Consider the following 19,307-nt stretch of genomic DNA (forward strand, 5'->3'; position numbering starts at 1 on the left):
CCCTTCCCCCCTGGATGAGACTTATTAACTATATAGGTAGTTATACGTGACCTCAACACGAGCGTGGTGTGCCAACCCAAGAACGTGCACAATTGTTGCAGCTGTTCACTAGCCACACCACAGAATGGTACCAGGCTATTGTTTTGGAATTAATTGCCCAATACTCACACTCCAAGTTTTCCAACAACAGCAGGCACCCTCTCACTTTCCTTGCTTTGACAGCAGGGTTACAAAGTCCTCAAGGTACTTGGGAGATCTTTTTACTCTCTGTGACCTCCTCGGGTTCTGCGAACCACCTACTTCCTCTTGTGCAGAGGATGGAGTGGAGTTGCCCCCTCTTTTAAACCCTGGTGGTCCCCGTGAACTGTATCCTATTGCCTGGTCTGCTTGCATGCCCACCGGGCTCATCAGACCAGGACTTTGCTCCCCACTGAACCTGGTTGACCTGGCTAACTGTAGGCTCTCGGGCCCTCTATATGCCTGCCAATGTTTGGCATTTCTGTAGAACTCTCCAAGTCCACAATGGACCTATCAAGGGAACACATCCCTTCACTCCCAAGCCCCATAACGGGATTGTCTGGGGTTTCTGCAGTGCCCCAATACTGTGTTGCCCCCCATTCTATGCCAGAGGTGCCAGAATCAGGATTTGCCTCTCTAACTACCTCCCTGTGTGAAGACTTCCTTTTGGAAGCAGTAGCAGTACTGGGCCAGCTTGACTGTTTGTGTGCCAGTTCTCTTGCAATGTTTGGGTTCTTTGGATGCTCCCGGTTATTCTCCCTGACTGGAGTGCTGAATGGTAGTTGTGAATGATGAGTATGCCCCCTGGGTGACTCCCTGGCTGGAGTAGGCACTGGTGCCTGTATTATTTCTTGTTCGCCTGAATTCCTGTTAGGAACACTTGCGGAACCCTGGAACAGGCCTTCTTCGGCCCCTCCATTTGGCCCCGGCTACTGCCAACACCCTTCCCTTTGCCCATAGTGGTCCCCCTCCCCCCCTGGAGAAAGCCCAGGAGTTGCAGAGGGTAAGTCCAGTCTCGTACACAGCTGATCGATATGCCGCCGAAGGACCTCGTAGGACAATGGACCAGTGACCTTGCATACTACAGCAGGAACCCACAAGTGACCAGGCCCATAGTTCCAGGTCCATACTGGGGCACCCACTTGCAGACACTGCGGTGCCCTGGGTTGGGTGACCCTAGGAGGCAGTCTGTCCGGGTGCAACCTGTCAAGTTTGGTGATCAGTTTGCGCCCCCAACAGAGTTCAGCTAGGCTCTTCCCAGTGGAAGTTGAAGATGTGGTGCAGTAAGCAAGAAGAAAGTCTGCCAACCTGTGGTGCCAGTCCCCGTAGGTCAGTTTCTTTAAAGCATCCTTGGTGATGCGGACCATCCGCTTAACCATACCGTTGGTGGAAAGGTGGAATGGTGCAGAAGTGGCATGACAAATCATGTTGGCCTTCAAGAAAGCCTGAAACTTGAAAGAAGTGAATTGAGGACCATTGTCAGAAACCAGGACATCTGGGAGCCCATGTGCAGCAAAAATCCCTCTCAGTACTTGAATGGTCTTGGCAGCAGTGGTGAAAGAGACAGGTACAACCTCAAGCCACTTTGAATGGCTGTCAACAAGGACCAAGAAGAATTGACCCTGAAAGGGCCCAGCATAATCTACATGCACCCTAGACCAAGGTGACTGTGTCTCCTCCCATCTATGCACAGGAGCCTGAGGCATTTCAGGGCGTGAGCGCTGACACAAGTGGCATCCATGCACTTGAGCCTCTATTTCCCTGTCTAACCCTGACCACCATAAATGGCTACGCGCAAGCGCCTTCATCCTGACAATGCCAGGATGACCCTCATGAAGGGAAGCCAAGACCCTAGGTCTCATTGAGGTAGGAATAACAATTCTGCTGCCCCACAACAGACAACCCTGAAAAGTGGATAACTCATGCTTCTTGAGCCAGAAACTCTGAAACTCAGTATCTGGACAACTCTCAGGCCATCCAGACAAAACCCAGGACAATACACGAGTGAGTGTGAGATCCGTGGCTGATTCAGCAGCCACATCCCTGGCATTTAAGGGAGACTCAGGCAACGCCTGAATGGTAAAATGTTGATGGCAGGGGCAGGGTCAGCCTCTACCATTTGTAAAGGTAATCTACTAAGGCCATCAGCGTGGCCCATTTCCTTGCCAGGTTTGTGAACCAATGAAAAGTCATAGGCTGACAGAAAGATGGACCATCTCAGCATTCTAGGGGAAATGATATGGGGAGTTTGTTTGTTTTTGGTAAACAACCCCAACAGAGGCTTATGGTCAGTATAGACCATGAAGTGTCTGCCATATAGAAAATCATGGAATTTTTTAATTCCAGCAACAAGGGCCAAAGCTTCTCTGTCTATCTGAGCATAGTTTCGCTCAGCAGAGGACAAAGTTCTGGAGTAATATGCAACAGGAACCTGAGTCCCATCAGTTCTTAAATGGCTAAGTACAGCTCCCACCCCATAAGGGGAAGCATCACAAGTGATGCACACAGGAAGAGTTTCATTAAAATGTGCAAGCACATCATTTGATGTAAGTAAGGCCTTGATCTCATTGAAGCTTTCTTCATGTGCTTGTGACCACTGCCACACTGCCTGTTTGTCTAAGAGTCTATGAAGTGGCTCTGCTACATTAGCTTTGTTAGGTATGAATGCATTGTAAAAATTCAAGAGGCCCAGAAAAGCTTGTAACTCAGCTTTAGACTTAGGCCTAGGAGCTTGCAGTATAGCCTTTAATTTAGACTCAGCAGGGTGAATACCCCTGGCATCTATTCTGAATCCCAGGAAATCTGTAGAAGACACTCCAATTTTGCATTTGTCTTTTTTAAGTTTGAGACCTGTTTTCCTGAAACACAGCAAAACAGCCCTCAATCTCTCAGCTAAATTTTGAGTGGACTCTCCTGCTATTAGGACATCATCAAAATAGGGGCAAACCCCTGGTATACCTCTCAGGGTGTTTTCCATTACACTTTGGAAAATTCCAGGAGCTACATTTACTCCAAATTGTAGTCTTTTGACTTTGAATGTCCCCCCTATGAGTGACAATAGTCTGTGCTTCAGCAGCAGCTTCATCAACAGGTAACTGTTGATAAGCCTGTGCTAAATCCAGCTTTGCAAAAACACACCCCCCTTTGAGGGAAGCCAAAATGTGGCTGACTACAGGTACAGAATATTCATGCTGTTGCAATGCCTTGTTTAGTGTGCATTTGTAATCTGCACAGATGCAAATGTCCCCATTGGCCTTGAGAGGCGTGACTATGGGAGTTTCCCATGGACTTGAGTCAACAGGTTCTAAAACACCTTGCTGAATCAATTTGTCCAATTCAGCATCAATTTTTCCTTTCAAAGCAAAGGGTAGTCTCCTTGCTTTCACCTTAATGGGAGTGACAGTGGGGTCCAGTTTCAAGGAAACTGGGGGGCCTTTGTATGCTCCCAGCTGGGGGCTGAAGACATCTGCAAATTCTTTGCAGACTTCTTGTAACCCTAATGTTTGCAAATTGTGTAGCCCTGTAACTTGTATTCCCAAGGCCTCAAACCAATCGAGTCCAATGAGACTCGTTCGTTCACCCCAACTACCAATACATCTAATGGACCTTCAAAATCCTTGTATTGTACTTTAAGGGTGGCCTCTCTCTTAACACACACCTTGGAATTTTGGAAGTCTGTCAAGACTATATTGGATGGCCTAAGCTTGGTCTGGAACCCACTGCTAGAGCAAATCTTTCTGAAAGTGTGAATACAAATGATTGAAAAGGCAGACCCAGTGTCCAGTTCCATAACCAATGGAACTCCTTGCAACTTCACCTTAAGTGACAGTTTCTTTTTAAGTGGCCTGTGTGTGCCTGTCCTATAAATGCTTCTACGTGATGCACAGAAACCCACCCTGTTTTGGCTGGGGACCCTGGTACCTTTCAGGCGCAATTCTTCTCAGGATTGTACCTTCTGATGGCCCAGACACACAGCTGCTATGTAGCCTTGTTTTCCACATGCTCTACAGATTGCAGAATGGAACCTGCAGTCGGTCCTCTTGTGGCGACTTCCACACCCGAAGCACTTGGGTACAGCTGAAGACATTTCTTTGCCTTCCTTCTGCTTCCTTTCTCTGGCTGGGTAGAGATGATCCACCTCATCTTCAGGATCTTCTTCCGACCTCTCCTGGACTCCCTCATGGTGCACGGAGATGGCTTCTGGGTTGTTCCTGATAGGCCTCATATTCTTGACTGCCCCACCTGCTGCCTCTTCAGCAGTGACCTCTCTCAAGGCATCTTGGAATGAAATGTCCTCTTTTGCAAAGAGTCTCTGTTGCAAGTCTCTGTTCCTAAGCTCACATACAAATCGGTCTCTCAACCTTTCTTCTAAGTCTTTAAAATCACAAGGCTTAGCTGCTCTTCTCAAGGCTGCAATATATTCTTTAGCTGATTCACCAGCTCTTTGATCCCTCTGTTCAAAAGTGTGTCTCCACACAATAACAGACAACTTGGGCTGAAAATGTTCCTTCAATAACTTTTTTAAATCTGTGTATGTGACAGATTCAAGAGGAGCAGGGGCTGCCAAATTTTCTGCAATTTCCAATGCATCTTGACCACAGACACACAGCAAAGTAGCGGCCTTCAAGCCATCTTCTCTTACTTGATTTACTCTAAAGTAATTTTCTACTCTGGCAACATAAGACTCCCATCTTTCTGGGTGAGTGACATCGAATTCAGACAGTCTCCCTATCTTCGCCATTCTTGCTTCTTACACTAGGAAGGGGTCTATCAGCCAGCTTACCTCCAGCGACGCTGTACTGGCAGGCCAGGTGCTGGGTTTAACACCGTCTTCCTCTCTCCAGGACTCTTGGGGTAAGCTTACAATTCTTCTTTTTTGTTTTTGTAAGCGATCCCACCTTCGTCGCCAGTGTTGAGTCCTCGAGTCAACGGCGAATGAATAGAGCACATTCTGTAATTCCAACAGCCTTTTATTTCAGTAGTTCTCTCTCCGTCACAGCTCTGAGGCTCGCAGGCCTCTCTGACTCCTTTAATAGAATCCCCGGGCAAAAAGGTAACATTCTGGCGCGCTTCCGCACCTTGCACATGCGTGCGAAGCTGGCGCCACTCAGTCTGGTCCTGAGCAGCTTGCAACTGCCCGGGACCATTGCAACGTCCCAAGCCTGCCTTTGCAGGCTCAGGACACAACACCCCTCCCCTTGGTTACAAAGTTGCAAGTTGCAATTCCCACTCCAATTGCCTGTCATAAATCACATTCCCAATTGTTAGAAAATGTGGGCACTTAGGAGTCACAGCCCTAAGTGAATGTACCACCACTGGGATCACTTTGGCTTTTATTTTCCACATCCTCTCTAGTTCCTCCTTCAGGCTTTAGTACTTCTCTAGCTTAGCAATCTTTCTCTTTCTTCTGCTATTAAAAATGTGGTGTGCACTAAACAGATCATAATAGACACATGATATAAATTTCCACTATGTGCAGATGATCCATTCCATTTAATAAATCAGCCAGAAAATTGCACTTCTTATTTCATTTCACTAATTCATAGACTTAGTGCCCCACCTGATTACTCTATAAATTGGAGCAAATCCACTGGGTCTGAAGTAGGAATTTTTATATATACAGTGGGTTGGAGTCAGGCAATATTCTGATTCTTTTGTTTAATTCAATCTAAGAATTCCTAGGAAGCTGCTCAAAGGATAAATCTCAATATTTTTACACAAATGAATATTGACAGATGCTCCAGCATTTCTTTGAACATTTAATGATGAAAATGAATTTAACTCAGAAGATGAATTGTATTTTTTACCTTTTTTATTTGTAGGATATTAAACATTTTTTTTCTAATAGAGGTATCCCTCAAGATTTTCACTGTTTAAACTACAGTTAGCTGTTGGGAAAAGTTAAGATTATGCCACACTTTCAGTTTTATCACTGGACTCTTCATGCCAGAAAAGCCATTTAGAAATTGGAATGTTAATTCATATTGTCTGGACTTGTCCTACAAGTACCACAGTAAATACATAGTATATAAATACTATGGTAATGAAATCCATAGGATAGTTATTATGGCTTTAATTGAACATTGTTAAATGAAGATGTATAAATTATTCTTAGCTATATCCCCAACATTTGGAGTCTATTAAGATATCAGGAACTGAGGATTTTCCATTCATTGGGGATGACCAAAATAATTATTATACAACACAGGAAGAACTTATTAGCACTTGAATAGCTGCAGAATAGAACAAAATAGAATAGAAACTTTATTGATTTAATCATCTGACTATATCAAAAATATAAAACTGATACAAGAATTCATGTAAATATAAAGAAAACAGTATATATGTATACATTGTCACTCCTATAGTTAACCTCAATTTGATCTACATAGTCTGCCTTCTTCAAAATGGCTTTTGATATAAAGAGTGCAGTCTTACTAGTGATATGCAGGTTCATTTCCTGCAAAAAGTGTGACAATTTCTCCAGGGTGCCCCATTTTTTTTTTTAAGGTTTTAAATAAGAATCTAGGTAAACAGATCTTTTTGCAAAATACAATCTGCAATCAAGGAGGCTATGTGCAATGTGTTCAACAGCTAGTGTACTACAATTATGCAATCTTTCTTTGAATGGAATTCCACGAAAGCTCCTATATCTCACCATAGAATCTAGCTATCAATCAATCAGAATAAAGCTGGAAATAACCTTCAAGGTGTTCTAGTCCAACCCCCTGCTCAAGCCAAAGACCCTATACCATTTCCGACAAGTGACTCTCCAGTCTCTTCTTAAAAACCTCCAGTGATGAAGCACCCATAATTTCTGAAAGCAGCTGTTCCGCTAATTAATTGTTCTCACTGTTAGGAAGTTTCTCCTTAATTCCAGGTTGCTTCTCTCCTTGATTAGTTTCCATCCATTGTTTCTTGTCTTGCCTTCTGATGCTTTGAAAAATAAGTTGACCCCTTCCTCTTTGTGGCAACCTCTCAAATACTGGAATACTGCTATCATGTTCCTCCTAGTTGTTCTTTTCTCTAGAGTAGCCAAACCCAAATCCTGAAACCATTCTTCATATGTTTTTGTCTCTAGGCCTTTAAGCATAAGCTTTTCAAAACAAGCTGTTAATCATAAGCTGTTAATCATAAGCTGTTCAAAATAAGCTGTTCAAAACAAGCTCTAGAAAAAGCTCTTCTAAAGAATTGAGGCATGTAAGTTATTAAATACTTTTTTAACTAGGAAGCCTATTTGTGTTGAGCCAGCCATTTCCTCTTAAGCAGCCACATTAATGATTTGTTGTTTAAAACATATGTTGGCCTTCAGGTCTGACTGAAATGGATTGCAAATCCATACTGTCAGATGACATTTGAAAGTTGGGCAGCTGAAGCTTGAGGAGCATGTTATGCAAGAGCTCTGCAGAACAAAGCATGGATAATCTATCTGGGTCCATAAATAAGATCTTCAGCTAATAATTAACCTCTTTAATAACTAGATGGCTTGGAATATGGAATATACTCAACTTTTCCCTTACTACTGGAGTTGGTATACACTTATTCACACACACACACCAGGATGTGTTTCAACCAAGTGGACTGTATCTGTTCCAATAAAGAGGCATTTCTATATCCTCATGATTCTGCATGATACATAATCACTATTTTGTTATATACCCTTATGATTGGAATTAGAGAACCTGGGTAGCTATGGTTGGTCAGTTGTGTTATGGTGTTGACATAGCTGCTAGCCCTTTAAAAGTTTCTCTTAAAATGTGGGAGCTAGGAATCTCCTTCTGCATGAACAATTCCTAAGTATAGATAGATCTTAACATGATCAATATGTACAGGCTCCAGTTATATCTAGTCCACCTCTTCCCAAAACAACTACCTTGGCCTCGACATTATTGATGTTCAGTAGTTGAGTGCACAGTATGAACCAAATCTGCACAGCAATCTTTTCATTCCCATCTGGCATTAATTCTGTAGAATTGCATCATTTTGCAACAAGCAGAATGTTTACATGTTTATTTTTACATTATCTATCTATCTATCTATCTATCTATCTATCTATCTATCTATCTATCTTGAAAGGACTTTTGGATATCATTAATTAAACAAAATAGGAATTAGTATACATCCTTGTCTGACTCCCATTTGTTGCCATGGATTTCTGATATAATTGATATCTCAATAGGGGATTTTTTTCAACAAAAGGCCAAATTACAGTTAAGCAATTTGGTCAATTTGTTTGGATTGCTCAGCCTCTTTGTTTTTTGTTTGTTTTGGTTTTTTTGATAAATTCTATGCCATATTATTTTGTTAACCCTATTTAGGTAGGCAATATTTGTTCTTTATTTTAATTAGTCTGAGATAATACAAACTTTTTTTAAAAAATATGATGTAATCTGGGACGCATGCACTGTACATAACCTATTATTGAACAATACAGGAGATAGTAAGTTATTATTGGATTACTTATTCAGAACAATTGTTTGAGCAATTACAGAAAGGTCCAACATTTGATTTTGAAAAATGACTACTAGATATCTCTAAACAGCTATTAACAGGGCAAAAAAGTAATTACAATTTTTATTTTTAGGATCCACTACTTGAAGACTGAGAGACCATTTAACTGCTGCTAGTGAATTTAGTTTTCATGAAAATTTATTCACTCATTCTTGAGTTGGCAGAACATTGTCTTGACATGAAATCTGCTGCTTCCATTGCTGGTCCTTTCTCCACTTCCCAGCCATTGTCTGCCCTTGGCTGATATCAGAATAAAGAGGAAAATACTATTTTAATACTAATAGAGGTAAGGACAACTTCAGTCTGTCTTCCTCATGGGTAAGGGAAAAGATGAAAATAAGAAACATATTGCCAGAATGTCTACAATTACCAATTAATTTTGAGATATCTGGTTTAAAGAGTAGTTACTTCAAGCAGATAACCATACAAATTCCTGGGCACAAGAATTACTAAAATTGCAAGGATTATTTATCATATTAAAGAATCCCATTATATTATTGTTACCTCTGATGATTTCTTTGCAATGATATTCAGTGCTGTTGCTTCTTGGGCTATTTCTGCTTTGCCTGTCTGCTGGTTTTGCTCTGCTGCAGGTAATGCCCTAGACAGCAAATCTGCCAAAGAAATAAATATATTGTAAGTGTGAGAAAGACAGAGTAAAAAGGAAAAAGTCTCCAAAATTAACTAAACCAAAAAAACAAAAAGGCTGCTGCTCCAATGGTGGCTAGGCTAATTCATATGCCGAGACAGAATGGAAATCGCCATAGAATTCTGCGGAACTTTACTATTAACTCTGCTTACGATCTCTTTTTTTTTCCAAAATAGAAGAAATTAACATAAAGAACAAACACTTGTACTTTTTAGTGTGAAAAATATATGGAAAGAATCAGAAAATTAGGCCCAGTATCATCCCTGTCACTAAATTTCCCTTTTTTATAGTTTTTATTGAATGTTTTGACAACAATAATAATAACTAATACAAACTAAAATAGAACAAAAGGGAGAATGAAAAGGGGAAGAAAGAAAAAGCTAAAATGCAGAAAGAAAAAGTAGAAGAAAAAGAGAAAGAAGAAGAAAAGATATAAAGAAATATATAAAGATGTGACTTCCAATCTTAACAACAGTTATAAATACAATTACATTTTAACCTCTCTCTCTCATTACACCACAGCTCTCTTCTTTCTATATTATATCCTGTCAAATCTTTGGAACCATAAATCATAAGTTATTTTTTTCTTATACAAAAAGTACATGAGGAGTTTTTAGTCACCAGTAATATAAATATTGTCTTTTCTCTAATCAAACAAGTCAATTTAGCCATTTCAGCAAATTCTATCATCTTCACCAACCATTCCTCCATTATGGGTATTATCAAATATGTCCATCTTTGTGCATACAAATAATCTAAGGCAGTGGTTCTCAACCTTTCTAATGCCGCAACCCCATAATACAGTTCCCCATGTTGTGGTGACCCCCAACCACTTATACATCACCAGGTGCCAGGGGCGTGGCCAAAGAAAAGGGGGAAAAAATGGCGGACAGCCTTGTTTGGCGACCCCCGTGAAATGGTCGTTCGACCCCAAATGGGGTCCCGACCCACAGGTTGAGAACCACTGATCTAAAGCATTCAGAGAAGGTCAGACCTAGCATTCTTGTGTTTATGTAGACAGTCTAGGCTAATTCCATACTTGAGCCCCCCCCCCACTTCACAAATCAAGATGGTTGCTTTCTAACCCAATCAATGGAAAAAATTTCTCAGATTTGCTCAGCAAATCTAGAGTAAAGCAGTTTTCGTTAATGTGTTTGGTGAGCCAGCTTAATATATATATTCATTAATGACAAACTGCAGACAGCACTGACCTGCAGAAAAGTGTTATAAACTAATTTTTCTTTCATAAATAAAATAAAGTTCTTCATATCCTTCTGATGTACAACAAAAAGAAGTGCATATAGGAGTTGTTTTACAATTTTGCTTTATGCTTCGTGCACTTTCTGTAAATAATTTGATTATTGAATCAAACCATTTCCCTATATTGCACAATAACTAAACTGGCTAGGTTTTTACAACACTCTAAGGCACAAGAAATCCTAGCCAAGATTAAAAATAACTCACCTGATTCACTGATTTTTAACTGACCTAGTGCATTGTGTTTTGCAACCCAATCCAAAGATAAGCAACTCACTAGACTAGAGGTTTTGAACTTCAGTTCCTATCAGTCCCAACTCACATGACCAAGAAAACATTGTGGGGAATTGTAATTCAAAATGCATGGAGGATACGTATCCTGGTCTAGCTAATTAGTTTTTATTCTGTATCATGGAAACCAGTAATTAGAATGAGCATACACTTAAACACATATTTGTGTTCTAGTATTTCTTAATTAAATAGTTTGTGACAAATGAAGGCAAACATACAGTACGTGGCCCAGGATAATGTTGCAGGATCCAATCTGGATCAGTCACCAGGATCAGAGATTTAGCCTTCCGAGCTTTCGGACTCGTGTTGGAGCCCATCCTCAGGGAACTTCTCTCTCAACAGAATGTGTGCTTTTGGCTATTCTACACGTAGTATTTAGGTGGTGCTTGGTGGTGTGTGGCTTTTTTGGTACTTAGGAGCCTAAGACTTCGCAGCACAAGGGAACAATAGCCAACAACTTAATAACCGGCTATCAACCACCCAATCAACAACTAAAAAGCCACACATAACCAGATATCACATAAATACTATGCATAGAATACCCCAAAGCACACACTCTGTTGAGAGATGATAAGTTCCCTGGGGGCCCCAACACAAATCCAAAAGCTCAGAAGGCTAAAGCTCTGGTCCCAGTGACCAATCAAGATTGGATTGCTTGTATTTTCTTTTTTCATGCCTAATCCATTTCCTAAATTACCAGCAATTTATGCAAACCTATATACAGTATTTCTGATTAGAAGAATCAGTATCTTATATACTCCTGGCAATTGATAAAAAAAATTCTATAATTCAGATTTAAGTGTTCCTCTCCTACACTTGGCCAGCTCCTCCATTTGTTCAGGTTTCATTCACCTCAGTGATTTTCCAGATTACATTGGTTATCATTTCTCTGAAGTCTTACCCATTTTACACAAGATCAATATAAGGGAAAACATTGAAAAGATAGATGCCAAAGCTTTATTATTGCTCTAAGGAAGAGCAGATACACTTGAAAATGTTTTTCCATTAGATACCAACTATTAAATCATTTTTACCATTTTGTTCATCACAAAAGAGAAATCAAATGTAAGGAGTGTTTCTGAATGAGACCAAAGGTCCATCTTAACATCCTGCTTTCTAAGCCAATTAGATGACTTTTCATTTAATGTGAAAACTTTTATATAGAATACTTTTATATAGTTGTTTGGATGACTTAGCTAAGAGACACCAGATTATGATGAAACTGAAGTTGCTGAAACTTTTAAATGCAAAAACATGGATAGCAATGTAAACATTTATTGCTTACGTTGGACATTTTCTGATGGAGGGAGTTCTGAAATGGGATCTGAGCCAAGGGTAGCTGGTACATAAGCTTTGTTAGAAGGCTTCTGGGAGAAAAGCATTGCATGTGAAATGCGCCGTCTAGTCCGGCGCGCAATTTCACGTTCATTATGCATCAGTTGTTCATCTTTTAAAATAGCAAGAACTTGCTTAGCCTTCTCCCTCACATGGAAACCTGTTGAAAAAGAAATATTGGTAAGTTTGTAACGTTTACTAATGCTTTCTGTAGTTACTATATTCGATACAGGACTTTATGGATTTGGAAAATGCTAAGTGCCAGAAAAGTAAAGATACTTAATACAATTCTCTTGGTTTTCAAACCATAATCACATCTTATACCTGCCTCTAATAAAAATTGTTTTTTTCCTAACAAGAATTTGTTAAAATAGCCCAAGAATTATATGCTCCTTTAGCTAAAGTAGTGTTATGAAAAACTGCCATTTTCAGAAATAGGGGATGTCATGCAAACAGAGCCTGAAATGTTATTTCTGATATTGTAACAAATATGCTTGTGTCTCAAGAGTGCTTTTTCAAAAGGCAACTGGACTTTCTTAGGGGTTTTTTTTTTCCCTTCAGGATGTTTTGCTTATCATCCAAGAAGCTTCATCGGTTCTGGCAGGAAGATTGGGGGGAGGGAAATAAAAGGATTCATTCTGACAGGATTGGGGCGGTGGAAAGAATATATTTCTTTGCAGTCGTTGTTAGCACTCTCTCTGAGAGCTACTGAGGCCACTTGGAGGTTTATTTGTGGCCTCAGGGTCACCTGAATAAAAGTGCAAATGGGGGTAGAATCTTCTTGGAACTGTCAAAAGGACTGTTTTGTAGACAGGAGATAGGTGATGACTTATCCTTCTTATCTATTATTTGGTATCCTAAACTTTGTAAATTGCACATGCATCAATTAGTGGATCTTTTTCTATTATAGTTTGTAATCCAACTTAAAGCAGAATATAATAGATTTAATTAAAATTAAAATTTGGTGATAAGAAAGGAAGCTTTTTATTGAAATAATTATTATGTATCCTAACATTATTTATATCTCAGTTCTAACCAGAGCTTTTTTTGTAAAAAAAAAAAAAAAAAAGGTGCCGGAACTCACATATGTCATACAACCCACCTTGCCTATCCTACAAGGTTCCATCCAAAAAAGGTGCCGGAACTCCGTCTGGGCGTTCTATGACAAAAAAAGCCCTGGTTCTAACAATCAGAAACTAAAGACCCACTGCATCTTGCAAGATGATGCAATAATTTATTTAAAAGGCACTCTATCATTTATGTCAATAGGAAATAAAACAATAATACAGTGCATGGCTTTAGTGTTGTAAATGAACAAAGAAGTTGCTATTCTTTTGTTTTATAATATGCATTTTTTTTCTCTTGTAAACCACATAAATAAAAATAACCAACATAACTAAATCATTAAAATTAAATGACTAAAAACTAAAATTAAGAATGTCATGTTTACTATAGGATACAGAGATCTGACTGATTATGCTGTTAATTAAGAAATAATAAATTCTTATATGACTTGATATAACTTTCTTTTAATTTTACATGCTGCCTAATTAAGCCATATGGTTTGTTGCCTGCCAAAAACAACCTTATAAATCCAATCAATACCATGTATGCAGTTTGTAAAGTGATGATGATACTAGCAAAAAACTAAAGCAGTCTTCACTATCTATAATCTCTTGAGTGATGTATGAGATTCTGGGATGCCAGTAATCTCATAGATCATAATGATAGTGAAGGAGAAAGATATGCTATTGCACACAAAGACATCAGTGGGAAGAAAAAAAGAAAGGATCATAGCAGGACAATTGTACTTTTGCACAAATTTGAAAAGCCTAGTCATGATTGCTTTTACTCTATTATTGACTTTTTCCATGGATTAAACAACCCCTTAAGGGGAAAAATGCGATCTTATCTAGAAATGCTGAGGAGTGAATCTGTCTTTTTCAATATCCAAAGTATATGCAGTACTACTGAACTATGGCCTCCCTTCATGTCTAATTATGAGTTTGCTTCAGAATCCATAAGGAAATAGATGATTAACCCCATCCCTACAATTACAATTAAAAAGGACAAGTATATAAAGTGGAAAGAGAGACACATAACTAAGTCAGAATATCAGCAAATAGCCCGAGCCTGCAAACATGAAGTGAGGAAAGCTAAGGCTCAAAATGAACTAAGGCTTGCAACCAAAGTCAAAAATAACAAAAAAACTTCTTTCAATGGTAAAAGACAAGAAAAAAGTTAAGGAAACAATTGGTACATTAGTGGGTGAAAGTGGCAAGAAGGTGACAAGCAACAGGGAGAAAGCAGAACTATTTAACTCATTTTTCGCATCTGTCTTTACACAAAAGAAAAAAGCAGACCAACTTATCAAAAATAGTGCCATAAAAAAACAGAATAGAAACACAAGTTAAGATAGACAAGAAAATGGTAAGTGAGCACCTGTCCAGCCTAGACAAATTCAAATCACCAGGACCAGTTGGATTACATCTCAAGGTTCTCAAGGAACTGGCAGATGTGATCTCAGAACCACTGAACTATATTTTTCAAAGATCCTGGAACACTGAGGAACTACCAGAGGACTGGAAAAGAGCTGATGTAGTTCCCATCTTCAAAAAAGGGGAAAAAATGGATCCAGGAAATTACAGACCTATCAGCCTGACCTCAATACCTGGGAAGATTCTGGAAAAGATAATCAAACAATGAATCAGCGAACACCTACAGGCAAACCAAGTCATTACTAAAAGCCAACACGGGTTTGTCAAAAACAAATCATGCCAGACAAACTTTATTGCATTCTTTGACCAAGTGACAAAATTAGTGGACCAGAGGAATGCTGTGGATATAATTTACTTGAACTTCAGTAAGGCATTTGACAAACTAGATCACAACCTACTACTTGATAAGATAGAAAAATGCGGGTTAGACAGCATCACCACCAGATGGATCCGTAGCTGGCTGACCGACCATACTCAGCATGTGGTCCTCAATGAAACCACATCTACATGGAGGGAAGTGTGTAGTGGGGTGCCCAAGGGCTCTGTTCTGGGCCCAGTGCTCTTCAACATCTTCATCAATGATTTGGACGAGGGGATAGATGAGGAACTCATCAAATTTGCAGATGACACCAAGCTGGCAGGAATAGCCAACGCTCCAGAAGACAGGCTTAGGATACAGGAGGATCTTGACAGATGAACGCTGGGTGCTATCTAACAGAATGAAATTCAATGGTGAAAAAAGTAAGGTTCTACATTTAGGCAAGAAAAACCAAATGTATAGGTATAGTATAGGGGGTACCTTGCTCAATAGTAGTAACTGTGAGAGGGATCTCAGAGTCCTAGTAGACAATCACCTAAATATGAGCCAGCAGTGTGCTGCAGCTGCCAAAAAAGCCAACACAGTGCTAGGCTGCATTAACAGAGGGATAGAATCAAGATCACGCGATGTATTAATACCACTCTTCAATGCCTTGGTAAGGCCACACTTGGAATACTACATCCAGTTTTGGTCACCAAGATGTAAAAAAGATGTTGAGACTCTAGAAAGAGTACAGAGAAGAGCAACAAAGATGATTAGGGGACTGGAGGTTAAAACATATAAGGAAAGGTTGATGGAATTGGGTATGTCTAGTTTAACGAAGAGAAGGACGAGGGGGGACATGATAACAGTGTTCCAATATCTCAGGGGCTGCCACAAAGAAGAGGGAGTCAAGCTATTTTCCAAAACACCTGAAGGCAGAACAAGAAGCAATGGATGGAAACTAATCAAGGAGAGGAGCAACCTAGAACTAAGGAGAAACTTCCTGACAGTTAGAACAATTAACCAGTGAAACAACCTGCCTCCAGAAGCAGTGAATGCTCCAACACTTGAAGTTTTTAAGAAGAAACTGGATAGCCATTTGTCTGAAATGGTATAGGGTTACCTGCCTGAGCAGGGGGTTGGACTTGATGACCTCCAAGGTCTCCAACTTTATTATTTATTATTATTATTATTATTATTATTATTATTATTATTACTCCAATATTAAGGCTACTAGGATAGAAAAATTTAATAACCACTTTGTTGTTGTTATTATTCAGAGGTTCAGTTATTTTCAACTCTACATGACCTGATAGATAACAATTGACCAGGACTGTCTGTGAATCATTCTTTTTTTAAAAAAATATTGTAAACTCGTGCTTGTGCCATCAGAAATAACATCTAGTCATCATGTCTTCTGCAGGCTCCTTTTGCTTTCTATCCAGTTTTTCAAGCATCAAGCACTTTTCTAAAGAACTTTTGCTTTTGCATCCAAAATATTTCAGCTTTAACTTCATTATTAATGCTTTCAGTGAATTGTCTTGTCTTACTAGTACCAAATTATTTGATCTTCCTGCTATCCTGCTGTATATTCTCAACCATTTTCCCCAGCACTATAATTCAAAGTGATCAATTTTTCCTCATTTAATCTTTCTGACTGTCTGGGCAAGAGCAGTACTTTAACAGTACATACCTTTGTTAGCAGTTTACCTACACTTTTAATATTTTGCCTAGATTTATCTTAGATTTTCTCCCCAAGCAGAAATTTTTGTTTCATATTATAGTCATCATCTATGTGGATTTAAAATCCAGAAATATAAGATGTGTTATTGCTTCCACTCTTTACTAGTTGTTATTTAGCTGACGCTGGAAGTTGACATAATCTTAGGTTTTCGTTTTTACTATTATGCATTAGAGTGCATCATTTTGTGCTCTCATCGTTTACCTTCAAGGAATACCACTAGATGGTAACAAAAAGATAGGGAAAACACTATCTTTTTACTGCCATCTAGTGGTTCTCCAGGGGTTTGCAATTCACATCTGGTATCACTACCCAATACTACCCACAAATGCAGCCATTTAATTTTAATAGATATATCCAAATACTTTAAACCTTACCTTGATCTTTTCCTGCTTCATCTAGATGATGAAAATCTTTTAATACCTGAATGTTAAAGAAACCTTCTTGACAATGTTGTATGACTTTCTTTGATCCATTCTTGATGAGATAGTCCAAAAGTGTAAGAGATTTGTAAACATGTCTCCAGTTCTTTCCATGGTCATTCATCCTGTGCCAGATCATGTTCATAATCTCAGAAAGGGAAATTGTGCTGTAAGTTAGGTCACTTATCTCTATCATTAGAGAACTAGAAGGGCCCCAAGGGTCATTAGAAGTTGCTTCTCTGACTTTTACCTCAGCTTCAGAATAATTTTTCACAAAGTTTTTTACATGTCTTCTGAGTGCCATGAATGTAGCAAATTGTTGTTTGCGTTATTAAACAGATAGGAAACATTGAAGGATTTTTTCTATGATTGCTTTCTCTCTTTCCATTTTCCACTGCAGAAACCACTAGATAAAATAGCAGAAAATTGAGGTCACCAATCAGAATGATACCATACAATAGGAGACCCCCAACCCCAGAGCTGCAGATTGATATTGGTCTGTGGCCTGTTGGGAACCAGGCCGCACAAGCAGCAGGCAAGCACAAAGAGCAGGCAAGAATATCCATTTGCACATACATGGGAGCTAAGTGGCATGTGCAAAACCATTCCCTCCCCCCAAAGCCAGAAAGGTTGGGGACTGCTGCCATACAAAAATTTTAAAGAGATTTAATATGAAATACTTATCTTTTTTCCAATTATTAATCAGAAACCATAATTAAGCTTGTTCAACTGATGGAAAATAAAAACTGGTTCATTTCAGAATCCTACAGGTCAAAAGATATGGAAATGTGCTGAAATGGTGCAAGATACTTCTTCCTCTCTTGCCCACAAATCCTTTTTATGCCCAAACCAGGTGAAATATGGATTAATATTAACCTATAGTAGTTGCAGAAGGAACAAATCTATGACATATTCTCAATGCTTTAGTAGATCAGAAATTACACATAGACAAATACACAAAAGAATATCTAAAATTCTACTGCCTGCTAGGTGACTTATCAATACGCACACTTACTGGTTAAAAAACAGTGTTTGGTGCCCTAGTAAATAATTACAATTTTAGATATGCAATTAGGAAAATAATATTGGAGTATAAATTGAGGAGTTGTAATTCTCAAGCAGAACAACTGAGAAATGCTGAACATTTTTGTGGCTGTGCAGAAGCATTAAATATTCTGAGGGGCACTAAAATAAAAAAGAAAAAGAAAGAAGAACAAGTATAGCCCATTTGTCTGATGGCCTCTGCAGGAGTATGAAAATATTTAATCTACATTGATTAGCTTAATAATTAGAATTCACAGCTAGTGCCAGCAACCAATGAGCATTTTAGTGCTACAGTGATGCCTTCAAGGACAGTGCAGCCTCTAAACAGCTTAAATCATTGTGAATTTTCTGGTCACATCTTAATGAAAATTTCATTGCTTCTTCCTTCCTTCTCTTCATTAATTAGCATCAAGGTGTATACATCTCTGGAGAGTTCCTAAATCTCAATAAAAGATTGCTATAATCATATATCAAATTGATTTCAAGCTCTGACAGCACCAGCCTTGGTCAGAGACACAGTTTATAATCAGATTTTACACAGCCAAATGTCAAATATTACAATTCATAATAAAACTGTTCGTTTTCTACCTCACATATTATAATATTATTGGCCTTACAATTAAAGTGCTGTTTAAGAATGGTTTATGATCAGCATCTTCTAGAGGAATTTGAAGCAAGAAATCAAAATATTCTATTTTATATTCTGATCATTTTTAATCAAAGGATATATAATACAGTTCAAAAATATGTAAAATCAACATTTTGCCAAAGGTAAATCTCCAGCTCCGTGAAGCAGGAAAGTCTATTGATTAGCACTAACCATTTTATCATTTGCCAATTCTTCCTTTTATCTGTACCTACAATCTGCTTTTCTTTGTATTGCTCACATAGAGAAAAAAAATATTTGATAATGTGTTTCAATGAACCTATTAAAACTTCCATCAAAAGATTTGCATTTGCTTTAATGTACATCAATTTCTCACTTTGGCATTGGTTACACTACACAGCAGCAAATATTGATCAGGGATTTTTCCACAAATTGTATTTAACTATTGTGATATCATATAAATAGAAAGTTGACCTTTTTGCTTTTTGTATGTGTGTCTGATTTTGGTCAGTCCCAACCTGGTTTGATTTTCAACAGACTGTTTTGATTTCCTTTTATGGAACTGATGCTAAATCTGCTGCACCAGTAACTATGTAACATAATACTGTAGAGCAGGACTGCAATCTATTCAAA

The 19,307-nt window shown here is 38.8% G+C and overlaps 1 protein-coding gene across 3 annotated transcripts in view; it reads right to left on the reverse strand.

Moving 5' to 3' along the window:
* ENTHD1 (ENTH domain containing 1) overlaps nt 1-19,307 on the reverse strand; it is an 83,235-nt gene that overhangs the window by 38,004 nt on the left and 25,924 nt on the right. For all 3 annotated transcript variants that reach the window (XM_039335521.1, XM_039335520.1, XM_039335519.1), the window contains exons 2-4: nt 16,979-17,429; nt 12,012-12,221; nt 9,034-9,143 (exon numbers count right to left, since the gene is read on the reverse strand). In XM_039335521.1, the coding sequence (XP_039191455.1) occupies nt 9,034-9,143; nt 12,012-12,221; nt 16,979-17,327 (669 nt within the window). In that variant the 5' untranslated portion in view covers nt 17,328-17,429. The remainder of the gene's footprint in view (nt 1-9,033; nt 9,144-12,011; nt 12,222-16,978; nt 17,430-19,307) is intronic.

This window comes from Crotalus tigris, unplaced genomic scaffold (assembly GCF_016545835.1).
Source record: "Crotalus tigris isolate CLP2741 ecotype Arizona unplaced genomic scaffold, ASM1654583v1 scf7180000017644.4837335, whole genome shotgun sequence".
NCBI lineage: Eukaryota > Metazoa > Chordata > Lepidosauria > Squamata > Viperidae > Crotalus > Crotalus tigris.